At 35.0% G+C, this 18,775-nt stretch overlaps 1 protein-coding gene across 2 annotated transcripts; it reads left to right on the forward strand.

Moving 5' to 3' along the window:
* The first annotated feature begins 892 nt into the window (after window positions 1-892).
* Window positions 893-2,836, forward strand: LOC112276758 (superoxide dismutase [Cu-Zn]). 2 transcript variants are annotated; one of them, XM_024508415.3, is made up of 7 exons: window positions 893-1,024; window positions 1,417-1,536; window positions 1,655-1,750; window positions 2,005-2,036; window positions 2,186-2,261; window positions 2,399-2,452; window positions 2,617-2,836. In XM_024508415.3, the coding sequence occupies exons 1-7, from the start codon at window positions 940-942 to the stop codon at window positions 2,643-2,645; spliced, it is 492 nt and encodes a 163-aa protein (XP_024364183.1). In that variant the 5' UTR covers window positions 893-939; the 3' UTR covers window positions 2,646-2,836. The 2 variants fall into 2 exon arrangements, with proteins under 2 accessions (XP_024364183.1, XP_024364184.1); XM_024508416.3 differs by having other exon boundaries at window positions 1,435-1,536.
* The last annotated feature ends 15,939 nt before the right edge of the window (window positions 2,837-18,775 follow it).

Raw genomic sequence — 18,775 nt, forward strand, 5'->3', positions numbered from 1 at the left:
GCTCTAGTGTTTAAAAAAAAAGTTGCACTCCAGATTTTTAAAATTAAAATAAAATTTAATATAATAGACATACATTTATTCTAAGTAATTCTGTTTGCTTAGTGTTTTGTTCACATTTAAACATATTCTTATCTATTGTATAAAACATCTTAGGTGTAAGACAAAGAAGACTTCTCATTGGCAGTGATGATGAAGGGAATATGAGAAAGCAAGGCTTTCTGGAGTTCTATAGTCTAGAAGAGACGGCCCCCAGAAGACAAAGAGAGGATTTGAAGAGACAAATCATCCCCAAAAGCAATCCTAATGTGATTTAAGCTTTTCCATACCCAATAGCGCGAGTTTCCGCTAGTGAATATATATATATGATTTTGTACACTAAAATCTTGGTAATTCTTTGCAATGATAGAAGTTTCATACGTCAACACAACACCATGAAGGAACACAACACCATGTTTTTAAACGCGAGATTTTTAAAACAAATAATTCTTGCTGCTGATGACTGATAATTCTTATTTTTTGTGCACAGTTTTTTGGTCATCATCACCGATATTGTGACGATTCTGTGAGAATGATTGATATCTCAAGTTTTATGAGAATAAATCCAGTGTATTTCATACAAAAAAAGTTAAACATCGAAAAGATAATAAATTTGTGGTTATTCACAGTATCTCATTCCACTTCAGAATATGCAGAGAGATCGTTGTCGGTGTGAACGCGGATCCAAGGAATCCTGACTCTGAACCCACTGGAGCCATGAACCAGGTGTGAACAGAGCCTAGGCGTCCCCGAGAGTCACCCCTATAACCGGGTGGCTATAGCGAGGGCCCAAATCCGTCCTCTTTCCTCGCGTATAAACTCCCCACACCTCGTCTTCTCCGCCGAGTAATCCCACCACTCTCGTCTTCGTCACCACGCAATTCTTCTTCTGTGTTCACCGAAATGGCTCCTCTGAAGGCTATCTGCGTGCTCGCTGGCCCCTCCGACAGCGTTACCGGCGTCATCTCCTTTGTACAAGACGGAGCTGGTATGTATGGCTGCCAGGGTTTCGGGTTAGCATTATGCCTCGCGAAAAGTGATACTTGTGGAACAGAGGGGGATTGACTTTTTAAATCTCTCACTTGATCTTGTTTGTAAAAGATGAGGTTTAGCTGCGATAGAAGTGGATGACTGTGATTAGCTGTAGCATATGACATTAGTGTGTGACTAGTGAGAGTGTTTCTTTATTGAATTCCGAAGGTCCTCACTGACACACTGGTAATTGACAGGAATAGGATATTGGCGCGTATAGTTCAAATTATTCCTTATACCTTTATCCCCATGATATGGATAGGTTAGAATTAGTACTTGACATAGATACGCTTGCGTTTGATGTGACTGTCTAAGAAGAGATTTCTAGCTCATCTTTACGTATCTTAGCTTCTGATGTCTGGACAGGCCCGACGATTGTGGAGGGAACAGTGAAGGGGTTGAACCCTGGCAAACATGGATTTCATGTCCATGCACTAGGGGACACAACCAATGGCTGCATGTCTACTGGTACTACACTCATTGTGGCAATCTTGCTAGGGTATGATTACTTTATCGTTGGATGTCGGCAACTATGGTTATGCTCTTCCTGAATTTGCCTTTTAAGTTCTTTTCTCGGTTAAATCAGGTCCTCATTTCAACCCCAAGGGTCTAGAGCATGGTGCCCCCGAGGATGAAGTTCGTCATGCGGGAGACTTGGGTAACGTCATCGCCGGCGAAGATGGTACCCAAGTTTTACACCTTTGGCTGTAGTGCTATGGTTAGGGACAAGCTGGCGTCGACTTGCCCGAGTTATAGTTTGCAGCTTCCTTGATGTAGCTGGTGTAATTATGAATTCTCTCTCCTTCATGCTCTTTAATTCGGTTCTGTTTAGAGATTATCAACTCTTTTGCGTCTCTATACTGTCCATTTGTTCTTGAAAGCGGAGGACTGAACTTCACGTGTTGAACTCCATTTGGATTTCTGGGATGTTTGCAGGCATTGCCAAGGTTTCCCTGAAAGATGCTCATGTACTACTTCCGCAACACTACACTTTTCTTTTTAATTGGCTATCATGATCAGCTTGTTAACCAGGGTTTAGCATTTTTGTTTCTTAAAGATTAAATGATTTCAGTATGCATTGATTTCTATAATTTCACTCCGCAATTATTCTGTGTAGATTCCTTTGGGTGGTCCAAACTCAATTATCGGTCGCGCAGTGGTTGTTCATGCTGATCCTGATGACCTCGGAAAAGGTGAGTTGGAAGCAGGGTTAGGGTTTTTACCTCAGAGGCTCAATCTGAAAGCCTCTTTTCTATTGATTTACTGAGAGTATCATTTTAGCGTGTGGCGTTTGTACCGTTGCTCACTTGTTTTGTTCAATGACTTGTAGGTGGACACGAGCTAAGCAAGTCTACTGGAAATGCCGGTGCCCGCATTGCGTGTGGTCTGTATTCAAAAACACTGATATTTTAGTGGCTTGTAGAACTCTGAAATTTCACATTTGTAGTAGATTTGAGAACCACTTGGATAGGTTCATGCATCGTGTTGTCCTTCGTGGCAAACCCTGTAGATGATGTACTTCTAAAAATCTCTTTTGAATTATTGCAGGAATTATTGGATTTCAGGCTTCAGCTTGACTTGGAAATGATGATCAGCAGCTATGCCTTAGAGAGTTGTACATTTTCAACAGCGACGAGGTCGAAAGATCAAAGATAGGTCTGCTGTCTTTAGTACATTAGTCATAATATGATGCGATTATAATCAGTGACCAATGTTGCAGCTATCGGCCTGTGCCCACTTGCATTGAATCAAATGGATGTTTGCACCACAGTGGATACATATGGGAGCAAATTGTGGAGGAAATTTTCATAATATATATCATGCCGCATCAAATGCACTAGTTCTCATCCGCCTAATAAATGGCCCTTCCCCAGCTTAAGACAAAGAAATCCTTTGTACAAAAAATAGTCACTTATTCTTTTCAGGTCAAGCCCTTTATCTCATGTGACTGTGCCCAGTGCCGAGATTTTCACCCTTGTACATCTTTTCTTTCTGCGGCCTCAAAAGCCGTCTGTGAGTTGTCCTTATTGCCTGTTCCCATAATGATAGGCAACTCTTTATGTCATAGATTAACTAAACATCACTTGACATGAATCAAAGCTGTTTGAGGTAGACAAGCTTGGTGGTGAAGAATTCTACATCCTGACTACATCCAGACCAAAGGATAGTAGAGGTCCCTAAAATCGTATATCTATTGAGATTCTACATCAATGGGAGAGTATTTGATAAATTAAGTTATCTTGTGGGCCAAGCATAATCATTAATTTCTTTTTATTACCCCCTCTTCCTCAGCATTCGATTGTTAATCTTGTTACAAAGTTTATGTAATAGTTGGAGATGGTAATTTGTGAATTGGATATTATAATAAGTTTTGGGGTAGTGAATCATGTAGTAGCACAAATTTGTAATTTTGCTAGAGAGCGTTGTCATGTTGTAGTTTGGCTACTATGTGAAAACATTGTGTTTATATGTTTGATATACAATTTATTAAGTAACATGGTAAGAGCTATGTTTGTGGATTTTAATTGATTCTAGAATGTAGTTAGATTACTACTTTAAAAGGAGGTTGTTTAGAAGAACTACTATTAGAATTTACATAACTTTATTTTCTTTTAATAATGGCTTTTAAGATTAATTTTGATTGATAGTAACTTTTATATATTTAAAGTCACCTTTTGTTAGATATAGGTGATCCTTGAAGTCTTATTTTGTTTCTTTTATTTGATGTTTATGACATATATTATGTAAATCTTATTAGAAAAAGAGTTGGAGAGGGATCTTGGTAGCAAAAAGAGAAGTTAGGGCATCCATATAGATGAATGAAGATGGATGATGAAAATCTCCATTTCTGTTGGCCAAAAATTGTGTTCAATGGACTTCAAGGAGGCTGCCCAAGGCCTTATTAGGAATTAGAGTTACTTTTTCAAGGTCATTCAAGTTTTGAAGGCAAGGATCAACAAGTTTAGGATTTTGGCTGTGGTTTTGGTACAAATTTTGTGTGATTTGGAGTTTATATGAAAGAGATATGGGCACTCAAAGTTAAGGTGATGATTTTGTACCTACTATCACTCTTTTGAACATAATGCATACATACAGAAAGCAATGAAGGATCAATGACCGAAACTAAAGAGAACACTTTCTTGGTTACATTTTTTGTATATTGCTTAATAAATTCTAAGTTGAAATGAAGGAGATATTGGAAGTTGTAGTCAGCACTTCAAATCTAAAGATAGTAAGTAACTCGATTCATTAGTAGTTGTGTTTTGAGTTGTATCTTGAGCAATTTAACAAGATTTTGGCTCAAAATTTCCAAAAATGTATATAACCATGTTAATAATTTTTTTGCACAAATTTTATAGCATTTAAATTTTTGATTTTTGAGATATTAAAAAACAGTGCTCAGGTGCTTGTAAGTTAGGGTTTAGAGCACCTGCTAGGATTTTTAAGATGTCAAAAGATCGGTAGTGAATATACAATTTATTTTTTTGTAGTAAAGCTTAAGGATATCAACTATGTTATATAAAAATTTGAGAAAAACTTAATGGTTGGATCAAGAGATATAAATTTCTAAAGTGTAGAAAGAAAAAGTCCTTTGTGGATAAAATATGTTTTAAAGGATTTTGCTATAATTTGGGCAATTTATATAAAGTGAAGAGGTTTTGGAAGCCAAGACTTTGTATATAAGTTAAAGATGGAATAAATTACTTATTGAAGCTTAGCCAATAAGTTAAAACTAAATTCTCTATAGCTAGATATCACATGTATTCTCAGATTATAAATCACACTACATGAAAGTATATTCCAATAAAGTAATAATAGTTCTCAAAATATTATCTAGTAACTTGCTTTATGAATACATTTGTATGTTGCAATTTGAAAACATGTTTTAAAGAGACTTCTCTTTTAAGAATCTATTCTTGTATAAAGTGATATTTTGCTTCAATGTACTTAGTCCTTACATGAAATATATGATTTTGAGCAAGAAAAATTGAGCTTGTGTTATTGCAATTGAAATAAAAATTATATAGTATTGAAATATAAGCTTTAAAAATATCAAATTGAATTGATTTATTTAATGAATGCATTGATATCTTAGATGGAAATGAAATATGTAATTCAATGAGCACACTTTGTATATGAACTGCTTCTTTGGTAGTTTCAGAGAGTGCCTTGGATTTTGCATACATAAGACTATAAAAAATAATTGACTATTGTTTACTGGACTAAGTAATTAATATATATGCAAGTTTTAATACATATCCAATGTAAAGTACTAAGTTTTAAGGCAATTGCGGTAATCTACATTTGTAAATTGTTTAAATGTAAGATTTGAAGAGCACTTGAAATAAAATTCAAAATCAATTGTCTTTTTTATATATTTCCAAAATATGCTTGACTACTTTTCAATATTGTTTTTTTTAGCTTAGCCATAAATCTACCAGCTATATCAATGAAATATGATAGATCGGATCTTATATTAATAAAGAATAGCAGTTTATTAACTATCCTATAATATTGAGTGGTATGACTGTAAAATTCAATCTTCAATCTAAATTATAAGATAGCCTTAATTAAGAGTTTCTTATAATTGGTAGTGTGAAGTGGAGAAGTAAATAGTAAGAATAAAAGAAGAATAATATAAAAATTGGAATAAATAAAATCAAGCAATTACTTAATTGTTAGGGACATATTCCTTAGAACTTTCTAGAGAGAAGTTTCTAGAACCTTTTAGAAAACAAGCCTCTAGAACCTTCTAAAAGAGAAGCCTCTGAAACCTTTTAGAGAGAAGTTTCTAGAAGCTTCTAGAAAGGAATCCCCTGGAACTTTCTAGAAGCTTCTTAGTTAATAGAAGTAGCTCGAGAAGTTTCTAGAACCTTCTAGAAAGGAAGCCTCTGGAACCTTCTAGAAGCTTCCTAGTTAATAGAAGTAGCTCGAGAAGCTTCCTAAGTAGGAGTATATATAGGGATCGAGGCTGAAGAGTTCTTCAGTCTCGACAACACATCTCTTGGAGTTCTAGCTCACCTTTCTGGTGTTGTTCTTGTACTCATCTGTTTAATCTAGTTTTGCCACTTCTTCTTGAACTTCTTGTTAGATTTCAAGTCTGTATTTTGTGTCCGTGACAGTTTGTCGAGACTACACTAACTTGAGATATCAGAGCTAGTTCTTTCTTAGTAGAGTGTGGATTACCCCTCTACTTGAAGGTATACTAGCATTTTTTAGAGGTTGCGGATTACCCTCCTCTAAACTGATACTTCTTCTGTTACAATATTGGAGTCTTATCCTTCTTGGAGAGAGTGGATTACCCCTCTTCTTGAAATTCTTAAGGCATTTTATAGGTTGTGGATTACCCTCCTATAAACCAATATTGCCTCTTATAGGGTCATTTTTGTCCTTCTTTTAGAATGGCCGGAGGTTAAGACATTAGTATGATAGAAAGTTCGGAGTCTAAGTTAGATGCTATTATGAATGCCCTCGCTACGTTATCACAAAGAACTGCAGAGATTGAAGGAGTGGTGGCAAGGCTTCATAATGATGGAGTATCTGGGATAGCACAATCTAAACTATACCAGCCTCAAATTTCGGCACTTGGAGAAACAACTTTACCTCAGGTTTGACAAGAACCACTAGTTCTACAACATAAGGAGCCTCGAGTTAGCCTTCCAGATAAGTTTGATAGAACACATTCCAAGTTTTGAGGATTCGTCAATCAAATCAGGTTGATAACAGTTTTACAGCCCGAACGATATCCAACGGAGGAGTCAAGTGTTGGGCTTGTTGGAACCTTACTTACGGGACAAGCTCTATCATGGTTTGCTCCTTTGTTTGAGAAACGATCATCCATATTAAACAACTTCGAAACCTTTTTGGAAGCATTTGTGGAAGCATTTGGTGAACACGATAAGGTTCGATGGGCTACAACAAAGATCCGGTCGCTACGACAAGGGATGCGTTCTACATCAGTCTATGCTTCGGATTTCAAGCAATTAGTATGCGACATCAATTGGGATGAAGAAGCATTGATGAGTCAATTCTATTGGGATTTAAGAGATGATGTGAAGGATTTGCTGTTAACTCTTCCTGATCCACGAACGCTCAATGAAGCCATTAGCCAAGCTGTGAAGTGCGATAATCGCCTATTCCAACGTCGCCAAGACCAACGCTCAAGACAACATACAATTCGCCATGCTCCAACTATGTCAACAAGCGGTGTGAATTCGCATTCAGAGGTGGAAGACATGCAAATTGATGTGGTACGTATCAAATCTCTTACTATAGAAGAAAAAAAGTGACGTATGGAGGAAAATTTATGCTTGTATTGCGGTGGAGAAGGCCACAAAGTCGGAAACTGCCCCAAAAAGCAAAATCGAGGCATAGTCAAGACTAGGGGAGTATTTGTTCAGGAAAACGAGGATGCCCAGCCACAGTAGGAACCGTGCGGCTGGACAATGAAATATCCCAACAACAATCAGGTTCCTTTCTTTCTGCCCAACCTGCACTTTGTTTTACAATCCCTCTGTTTATCGGCCCTCAAAAACTGAGAACCTTAGTACTACTAGACTCAGGAGCATCTGCTTGTTTTTTAGACGAAGAATTTACAAAGCGTCATAAGATCCCTTTAGTACAAAAATCAAAACCTGTTCATGTTGAGGTCATAGATGGGCGACCTTTATTGTCTGGTAGCATCACCCATGAATCAAAACCTATAGAAGTAACGTTTAAAGACCATAGTAGTCATATTATTTTTAATATTATTAGAACCCCATCAAATCCTATTATTCTTGGTCTTTCTTGGTTGGAAAAACATAATCCATTGATAGATTGGAGGTTGCGGAAGATGACTTTTCCCACAAAACCACCCAAGAAAAAACCTAGTAAAAAACCTCGAAAAAAGAAATCCTTATTCATTGGAGCAAGAGCGTTTATAAGATCATCTAAGGAAGGCACTTCATTTGTCATTTATGCGGCTCCAACTACCAAGGAGAAGATCTCAACAGCAAGTATACCGGAGCAATATAAAGATTTTGAAGACGTGTTTCAAAAGAAGAACGCCAACATACTACCGAAACACCGACCATATGATTGTGCCATAGACTTGCAAGAAGGAGCACAACCACCTTTTGGCCCAATCTACAATCTATCGCAAACGGAGTTGGCAGAGTTACGAAAGTACATCGACGAGAATCTAGCCAAGAACTTCATTCGTCATTCAAAATCATCAGTTGGAACACCCATCTTATTTGTGAAGAAGAAAGATGGATCATTACGGATGTGTGTGGACTATCGAGGCCTCAACAAGATAACAAAGAAAAATCGTTATCCATTACCCTTGATTTCTAGTCTCTTAGAACAACTTGGATGTGCGAAGATCTTTACAAAAATTGATTTAAGGGGAGCTTATAATCTCGTACGAATCAAGGAAGGAAATGAGTGGAAGACAGCATTCTGTACAAGGTATGGTCATTTCGAATATAATGTCATGCCTTTTGGTCTTACCAATGCTCCAACGGTTTTCCAACATATGATGAATGACATCTTTCGAGAACACCTCGACGATTTTGTTGTCATCTACTTGGACGATATTCTAATATTCTCTAAAAACAAGGAAGAGCATGAGAAGCATGTTCGTTTGGTCTTGGAGAAACTACACAAGCGAGGACTATATGTCAAATTAGAAAAGTGTTTTTTTCACCAGACGGAGATGGAATTTTTGGGATTCATTGCGACTATAGAAGGTTTGAAGATGGACCCCAAGAAAGTAGAAGCAATCATGTCTTGGGAGGTTCCGAAGACGGTTAGAGACGTACAATGCTTTCTTGGTTTTACTAACTTCTATCGGATCTTCATCAAGAATTATTCTCAAGTTGCTGCTCCTCTCACTCGATTAACATGTAAGGATAAGTTGGAATGGGGACCTTTGGCGGAGAAGGCGTTTCAAGATTTGAAGACAGCATTTACTACAGCTCCAATTTTGGTACATCCAGACTTTATAAAGGCCTTCTATTTAGAAACTGATGCTTCAGATTTTGCTTTGAGAGCTGTGCTTTCACAAATGAGTGAAGATAAGAAGCTCCATCCAGTTGCATTCTATTCTCGGAAGTTCTCTGCTGCTGAAATCAATTATGAGATCCACGATAAGGAACTTCTTGCTATAGTGGATTCTTTCGAAGAATGGCGTCACTTTCTTGAAGGAGCTGCACATCCAATAACCATATATATGGATCACAAGAATTTGGAGTATTTCATGATGGCTCGAGTTTTAAATTGGCGTCAAGCTCAGTGGAATATGTCGCTATCTAGATTCGATTTTATTATCACTTATCGACCTGGAAGGCAGCAAGGACTATCCGATGCTTTATCAAGGAGATCGTATCTTGCACCAAAGGCAAGAGAAGCAGCGTTTGATCAACAATGTACAATGTTATTGAAGCCAGAGAGATTTCAACTTTGTGCTATTATTGTATCATTTGATGCTGACTTCCTAAACTAGGTACGTGCTATGACCATTAAAGATTCAGTAGCCATTGATATCAAGCAACGTACCAATGATGACAAATTCAAGGAGGAGGGAGATCTTTTATACTTTGAAGAGCGATTGTACATTCCAAAAGGACTAGCACGACTCGGAGTTCTTCAATCTCGCCATGATTTTCCAGTTGCGGGACATTTTGGATTCAACAAGACCTTGGAGCTTATTTCTCGAGATTTTTGGTGGCCCCAAATGTGGAAGGATGTGAAAGATTTTGTCCTCTCTTGTGACATCTGTTCAAGATCTAAGAATCCTCGGCATCGCCCTTATGGACTTCTACAGCCATTGCCAATTCCACGTCGACCATGGTCTTCAATTTCTATGGACTTCATCACGGACTTGCCATCATCAAACTCATTTGACAGCATCTTTGTCGTGGTAGATCGGCTTACGAAGATGGCACACTTTGTTCCTAGTAAGAAGACATCATCCAGTGAAGTCACAGCAAGACTCTTTCTCGATAATGTGTATCGATATCATGGACTACCAGATGATATCATATCAGATCGAGGTACCCAGTTCGTGTCAAAGTTTTGGAGATCTCTCTTTGGGATATTGAAGGTAGATATCAAGCTTTCTTCAGCTTTTCATCCTCAAACTGATGGCCAAACGGAACGGGTGAACCAAGTCTTGGAGCAGTACTTACGATGCAGCATCAACTATCAGCAAGACGATTGGACTGCATATCTACCACTAGCCGAGTTTGCATATAACAACACCCTCCATGCGTCGACTCAACAAACACCATTCTTTTCCAACTATGGGTATCATCCGAAGCTTGATTTATTGAGTTCGTCAACAAATAACAATCCAGCAGCTGAAGGATTTGTGAAGCAACTATCAGAGCTTTAAACTATGTTGAAGCTTCAATTACAATCCGCTCAAGAATCCTATAAGACGTCTGCATATAGATTTCGGAATCCAGCACCTACTTTCAAAGTTGGAGACAAAGCCTGGCTTCTTCGACGAAATATCAAGACCAAGCGACTATGTGATAAGTTGGACTATCGAAGATTGGGACCATTTATCATCCAGAAGCAAATTAATCCAATGGCATACCGGCTGGAGTTACCGGCTTTTATGAAGGTACATCCAGTCTTTCATGTTTCTCTGTTGGAACCTTATCAAGAGTCATCTTTTCCTGGAAGAGTGCAATGTTCGCCACCTAGTATTGAAATCGAGAACCACGAAGAATACGAGGTTGAAAAGGTATTGGATTCACGGCGAAGGTGGAGAAAGTTAGAATATCTTGTTCATTGGTGCGGCTATGACATTAATGAGCGAACGTGGGAGCCAGCTGAAAATCTTGCGAATGCGCCACAAAAGGTACAGGAGTTTCATTAACGACATCCCGATAAACCTAAATCAATTCGATGATAGCTTCTTTCTGAAGCCTGTTCTCCCAACAATATAAGAAAAGGGAAGAGCACCAGCAAAATTCATAGTTGATGTAGTTATTTTCTCCAAGATAGATCGTAGTTTGGTCTTTTGATATGGATAGCCAAGAGATAGATACTATGCCAGTCAGAGTATCGCAACCGAGTAGCTCACGAAGGCGACCCCGAGATGAAGAACTACATGTACCACGACGACGACGAAGGATACCGAGTAATCGATCACTGGTGATCGTATTTGAGATCGAGCCTGCTTATGATGGTCAACCAGAAGGCGTGTTTGCAGGACAATTTCACAATGAAGACACAGAAGTTCATGCTTGGTCAAAAGTCGAAGGCGTGGGGCCACTACCGTTGGCTTCAAGGGTCGATGAACCACTTGCCTCATGAACAACAGTTGGAGTTCATAGCAAAAGTTATGCGACAGATCTTCATTTTCTTGCGTTGGTACTGATCAACAACATTGCTTCTCAGAGACTTCGAAGCTAAAGGAGGGGGTGATGTTAGGGACATATTCCTTAGAACTTTCTAGAGAGAAGTTTCTAGAACCTTCTAGAAAACAAGCCTCTGGAACCTTCTAGAAGAGAAGCCTCTAGAACCTTTTAGAGAGAAGTTTCTAGAAGCTTCTAGAAAGGAATCCCCTGGAACTTTCTAGAAGCTTCCTAGTTAATAGAAGTAGCTCGAGAAGTTTCTAGAACCTTCTAGAAAGGAAGCCTCTGGAACCTTCTAGAAGCTTCCTAGTTAATAGAAGTAGCTCGAGAAGCTTCCTAAGTAGGAGTATATATAGGGATCGAGGCTGAAGAGTTCTTCAGTCTCGACAACACATCTCTTGGAGTTCTAGCTCACCTTTCTGGTGTTGTTCTTGTACTCATCTGTTTAATCTAGTTTTGCCACTTCTTCTTGAACTTCTTGTTAGATTTCAAGTCTGTATTTTGTGTCCGTGACATTAATCCAAAACTTAGTCCAATTTATTTACTGAGTTTTTAATTAATAAAAAGTAAAAAATAAAAGTAAAAAAAATATATATTTTTTTATCTTTCTAATGGTGTAAAAAAACATATAAATCCAAATTATTATGAATAAATTATGAAGGATTAAAAATAATAAGTAAATAAATTAAAATTAAGTGAAAATATTCTACGTCAAGGATAACTTGCTTATAGATCAAAGGTTCAAACCTCACAAAGACTCACATGTAGTATATAAAGGGGTTTTTGGAGAGGATACGAGGCCTTAGTCTTATCTTCTTAACTACCTTCAAGGTGCTACAACCTATATGGGCTTTCTACACCTCCCTCCTTACAAGGACTATACTAGCTATTGATCTTCCTATTTTTTGTTAGTAAAACCAACATTTTTGCATTTTTGACTTCACCGTGGTATTTAAAAACATCTTGTTAGCTTGGAAATCTTCTATGGTCTTCAAATCTTGCTCCATTTCTTCATAATGGCTCTCGAAGTGATAAAACTCATTTTTACCAAAGGCTTGGAAATTGCTCTAAAAATTCCTAATTTTTTAAAATAAATTATAAATAAATTCTAAATATTCCTATAATAGTTTTATAATGCTAATATCAGTTTAAGGCTATAATTTCTTATCTTGATGATTTTTTATAATGATAAAATTAATTTAAATCTACTATAAAACTTATTTTTTATATAAATAATTAAAAAGACATGAGATTCTTTTTCATAATTTTTTTAGCTATTAACTAATATTTATAGTTTTTTATAAATAATATGTATAGATAGAAGGCCAATATAAATATTAACCTTAATAAATAATCTTTAATACTCAATAATAAGTAAAAAAATACTAAATCAACTAAAATAATTTCTTCCAAGACTTATTAAGATTCTATTTATACAATTAATAATTTAATTTTCTATTTTTCTAAATATTTCTATACTATTCACTATATATTGTGGTTTTGAGCACTCTAAATGCATCTTTTTATTCTAAAACAACTAGTGAGTTAATTTGATGGCTTACAAGTGGTGTCAACTAAAGAGGTCTATGTATCATATTAAGTGATGAATCTCTTTAGTAGAAAAGTGTCCTCAAGTAAGTAATTTGCTATTTCAAATTCATCTAATATTCCTTGAAAGTAAGAATGTTGATGAAGAAACATTCAATTGAATGTTTCTTCATCAACATTCTTACTTTCAAGTATTTTTTGATTTTTCTTAGATTCTTTATCTTGTTCATGTTTTGGAATTATAGTTTGATTTTGGAAATATATTTTTTATTATTTCTATTAATAAAAAAATCATCAATATAGAAAAGAAAGATTACAATGGAAACACCTTCAATTAGGTAGTAGATATTAAGATGTGACTTACTATGTATTTAAGCAACGTTCCAAAGATATGTATCAATTTTTTAATATCATATGTGGGATAATTTCTTTAGTTTATAAATAGATCTAAATAATTTGCACACAAAGAGTTCTAATCTTATTTCTTTAAATCTAGCTTATTATTGCATGTATATTAATTCTTCAAGGATTTTATTATAAAATGTAGTCATCATATCCATGTAATTAATGTTTAAAGTTTTGGAGACAAAAAGTACAATAATCGCCTTTAATATGGACCATCTTACTATAGGTGCAAATATATCACTATAATCAATAATTTTATAATGTTTAAGTTTCCAAGTTATAAAAATAAGCCTTTAATCTAGTCTTAATACTTTTGGATGTCAGTTGTTTTTTTTTTTTAATTTAGATGTTAATCTTCTAATAATAATTATTCCTTGTTAAATTATTCAATTGCTCTTCAAATTGGAAGAAGTGTAGAAATCCAAGACTATATATTTTCACAAAATTTTATTTGAAAAGCTTTCAAAAACTTAATATTCATCTAAATTACTTAAAACCAATGCTTAAACTACCTTTTTAAGATTTTTTTTCTAATCTTCTTCTTCAATCAGCAAAAGAATCCCAATAACAAAAAAAAAGTTGGTAGTTTTGTATTTTAGGATTTGATTTCGACTTTAGTTTAGAAAAAGTCATCTTTAGATATTAATTCTTTATTTCTTAAGATACTTTGTATTACAAATTATTTTTAAATTTTTCTAAAGATACCTATATTATTATTTTTTTCTATTATACTTTGTTTTGTTTTATTTATGACCATATATAGTTAGAAGTTTTTTTATAAAAAAATATTAATTCTAAAGTTTTTTTTGCTATCTCCCTATATTTTATCCATATTTTATTACTTTATTTTTTTAATTATATTCTTTTATAATAGAATCCATATTTTTATCTTTATCATATAATCATGTTATAATACAACATTAGTGCTGATTAGGTATGTTCAAAACATTGTACAAGGCTTTATTATTGATAATGGTAATTCTTTTAATAAAGATAGAAAATATAGCTTTATTTATAGTGATGACATCAGCTTCTAAGAAGGTGCTTGATTTAAAGCTTTTTAACAAATCTTGATTTCTTATAATATGGTTGGATGTGGCATAATCCAAAAACGGGAGTAGAGTGCATTACTTAATGAAATTGGTTTTAAAATTCTATTTTAATATGGAATAGTCTTCTTTGTAATGACTTGCATAGAAGTGAAGGATCATACATTTTAGTGAGATAGGCTTGGACTTGAGGAAGCTCCCTAAAACAATACATGGAAATAGAACAAGCTTAAAAGATGATAATTTTTTTGTCAAGTTGTTTCAACTTACACTAAGCCTTTTAGTACCTAAGCTTCTTGAAGTAAAGGCATGTACTCATTTGACTACAATTACAACCTATGCTATAATAGTTATTATAGCTACTACAACTTCTTTGCCAATGTCTTTATTGACCATGATCTTAGTAGGCATATATTTCAAAGTTATTGAATTGGATTGTATCCATGGCTTCTTCTGCCATTTGACCTTCATGACCATAAAATTGATGATCAAACATTTCAAGATTGTAGAACTGTTGCTAAATAACACAGATATACATATTTATTCTAATAGTTACCTAGATATTATGAATAGATAAAATTAGATTAATTTGATAATATCTTAAATAAAAACTTTCTAGAAGCTTCATAGATATAGTTTCACTTTCATAGGTATCTATAAGTGATTAATAGGTTAAAAACTTTGCCAATAAGTTAATCACATGTTGCACATATTGATAGCTTGTAGAACAAGCTAATTATGTGGCATATATATAAGAAACTTAGCTTACAAATTAAGACATATGTCTTACAAATTAATCACGTGTTGAAGGTTCTATAGAATATTGCTATATAGTTTTTAATTAGATAATTTATATGGAAGCAAGAATAAAGCTTTCTTCACTCTTTTCAATGCCTTTTTAGTTGTTAGTTTTATTTCAAGACTTTTTAATTTTCTTGTCTTTAGCAATAGCCATTCTAGTTTCAATATTATATTAGTTTTGAGTGAATATCTATTCTTTTTAAGTTATATAAGAAGGTATTGAATTTTTGGTTCTTTGAGATTTATGTCCTTTTCAATTTAACAAGAGTCTTAACTCATAGTTCTTATCTTATTTTTAAAAGGAGTAGATTACTCCACTTCTATTATTGTATTTTGAAGATTACAAAATACTTATCAAAGATGTGAATCTTAAAAAAAAAAGTCTTTATATACTCTTATGTCATTCAAAAATACTAAAAAATCACTCAAAGATGATACTATATTGAATTAGAATGACAATTGCCAAAAAAAAGAAAATTAGAAAGTCTTAAAATGAGATTAATGACTAAAAAGGCATTAATAAGAGCAAAGAAGGCTTCACTCTTGCTTCTATATATACTATCTAGCTAAGAATTATGTAGCAATGTTCTATAAGACCTTAAAGACATGTTGACTTTGCTAGATACATGTCTTAATTTTCAAAGTAAGTTTTCTATATATGTACTACATAGTTAGCTTGTTCTATAAGCTACTAACATATATGGTATATAATTAACTTGTTGACTAAGTTTTTAATCTATCAATCAACAATAAATACATGTAAAGTCAAAATTACATCTATGAAGCTGTCACGGCCATAATCATGTAAGCTAATAATTACATATAGAAATAGGTAGAAGTAAGTAAAAGTAGATAAAAGTAAGTTAATTCTATAATATTTAATATAGAAGCTTCCTAGAAACTTCTTAGACGCTGCTTTGACTTCATAGGTATCTTTAATTGACTTTTTGGATTAAAAACGTGGTCAACAAGTTGGCCATGTGCCACACATGTTGTTAGCTTGAAGATCAAGCTAACTATGTGGCCCACATGTAGAAAAACTTGCCTTGTAAGTCAAGGCATGTGTCCTACAAAGTCAACACATATTGGAGGTCCTATAGAACGTCGCCACGTAGCCCCTAGTTAGATAGTATATATAGAGACAAGAGTGAAGGCTTCTTCACTCTTGTCAACTCCTTTCTTGCTTCTAGTCCAGGTTCAAGAGTCTTTAGTTTCTTGTCTTGTGGCAATAGCCATTCCAGTTTCCTTTTAATATACCTACTTGTTTATATTTTGACTTATTATATCGAAATAGCCTTTTTGTGTATATTTTCCCTCATCGAGTCTTTGTCCTTGACAGATTGACAAGAATGCACTTACAATATCAGAGCTTTGTTTTTCTTGAGTGAGAGTGGATTACCCCTTTTTCTTGACAAGACATAAGCATATTAGAAGTTTGCGGATTACCCACTTGTAAACTGATATTGTTCTTAGTATCTTCTTTGTTATCAAGTCTTTCTTTTCTTTTGTCTTGAGCAGTATCAAACAAATTTTTCTTAGTGTCATTGTGGCAGAGCTTGTTGAAATGAAGAGTGCAATGGCACAAATGCAAGAGCAAATGAGGGAGTTAATGCTTGCGATGCATCAACTCAATTCACCAACACATGAAAGAACAAGAATAGCAGAAAGTGGGGATATAGAGATGATCGGAGCTGCTTCAACATCTACAACAAATCACATTCCTTCTCCAATTGTACAACACCCTGTAAGCACTAGAGAACCAAGAATTGCCTTACCCGAGAAATTTGATGGTACGAGATCTAAGTTTCGAGGGTTCATCAATCAAGTACAATTGGCAATTGAACTTCAACCGCAAAGCTATCCAACTCCAGGATCACAAGTCAGGTTTATTGGCACTCTACTTTCTGGTTCTGTATTATCATGGTTTTCGTCTTTTCTTGAACAACGAAATCCAATATTGGAAAATTTGGAAGCTTTTTTGGCAGAGTTTCGATCTATGTATGGTGAACACGATGCAACTCGTGTTGCAACAAATAAGATCCAAATTCTGTGACAAGGAAATCGCTCAGTAACAGTATATGCTTCACAATTTCGACAACTTGAAATAGACATCAAGTGGGATGATGCTACACTCATTAGTCAATTTCTTTATGGATTGCAATACGAAGTAAAGAAATTGATGCTCAACTTACCTGATCCTCAAACTTTGAGTCAAGCAATCGATTTTGCGGTAAAATGTGATAATCGACTTTTCGAATTTTGATGTGAGAATCATTCACGGGAACCTCAACGTTATTACTCAATGGCAACATCAACATCTTTGCCAAACGTACATTCGGAAGTAGAAGACATGTAAATTGACGCGGTACGTTTTAAACCTCTAACTAAGCAAGAAAAGATTCATCGTCGTCAAGAAGGATTATGTTTATATTGCGGAGAACCTAAGCACACTGCTCAACATTGTCCAAAGAAATGACGCAACTATAAAATGAGGGGTACGACGGTCAAAGAAGACAACATGTCAGAAAACGGATTCGTCCAGCTACAATAGGGACCGTGCAGCTGGAACCTTGTACAATTTCTAATGAAGGTCCTATCCTCTCCTCAGAACCCTCTCCTTGTTTTATAATAGACTTATATTTAGGACCTAAGAATTACAAAGCCTCAGCTTTATTAGATTCGGGAGCCTCAGCATGTTTTTTAGATGAACAATTTATTAAAAGTCGTAAAATACCCTTTGTACAGAAACCTAAACCAGTACATGTAGAAATCATAGATGGTCATCCCTTGTCTTCTGGAGATGTCACTCATGAAACTCATCCTATAAAAGTAACAATAGACGGTCATGATAGCTACATAGCTTTTAACATAATTAAATCCCCGTCCAATCCAGTTATTTTAGGTTTATCCTGGCTAGAAAAATATAACCCTCGAATAGATTGGAATTCGCGTAAACTTGACTTTTCCCAGAGCGTTATTAATAGTTCTACTAACCAAGTAAAAAATTATAAGTCTAGTATATTAAAACCCGCACTGATAGGTGCAAAAGCATTTATACACGCAGCAAAAGAAGGATCAACTTTTGCTATTTATGCTGCACCTATTTCTGAAAACGTAAAGACTTCAAGTGGCATTCCAAGTCAATATCAGGAGTATCAAGACGTTTTTGAGAAAAAGAATGCAGATATTCTTCCTGAGCATCGTCCATATGATTGTTCAATCGACCTCAAGGAAGGAACTCAGCCACCATTTGGACCAATTTATAGTTTATCGCAAGATGAGATGGCTGAACTCAAGACATATATTGACGAGAATTTAGTGAAGAATTTCATACGCCATTCAAAATCTCCAGCAGGAGCTCCAATTCTATTCGTAAAGAAAAAAGATGGATCTTTACGAATGTGTGTTGATTATCGAGGACTCAACAAGATCACAATCAAGAACAGGTATCCATTACCTTTGATATCAGGACTCCTTGACCAGTTGAATCAAGCTAAGATCTATACAAAAATAGATCTAAGAGGAGCATATAATCTAGTACGGATCAAAGAA

Source organism: Physcomitrium patens, chromosome 24, assembly GCF_059467195.1.
Source record: "Physcomitrium patens ecotype Gransden chromosome 24, ASM5946719v1, whole genome shotgun sequence".
Lineage (NCBI taxonomy): Eukaryota > Viridiplantae > Streptophyta > Bryopsida > Funariales > Funariaceae > Physcomitrium > Physcomitrium patens.

Excerpts from the sequence above, each read along its gene's own strand:
- LOC112276758 (XM_024508415.3), top strand. The coding sequence starts at position 940 with ATGGCTCCTCTGAAGGCTATCTGCGTGCTCGCTGGCCCCTCCGACAGC. Across the intron at positions 1,025-1,416 it reads CTTTGTACAAGACGGAGCTG|CTTCTGATGTCTGGACAGGC; the intron begins GTATGTATGGCT and ends TACGTATCTTAG. Across the intron at positions 2,262-2,398 it reads TCCTGATGACCTCGGAAAAG|GTGGACACGAGCTAAGCAAG; the intron begins GTGAGTTGGAAG and ends AATGACTTGTAG.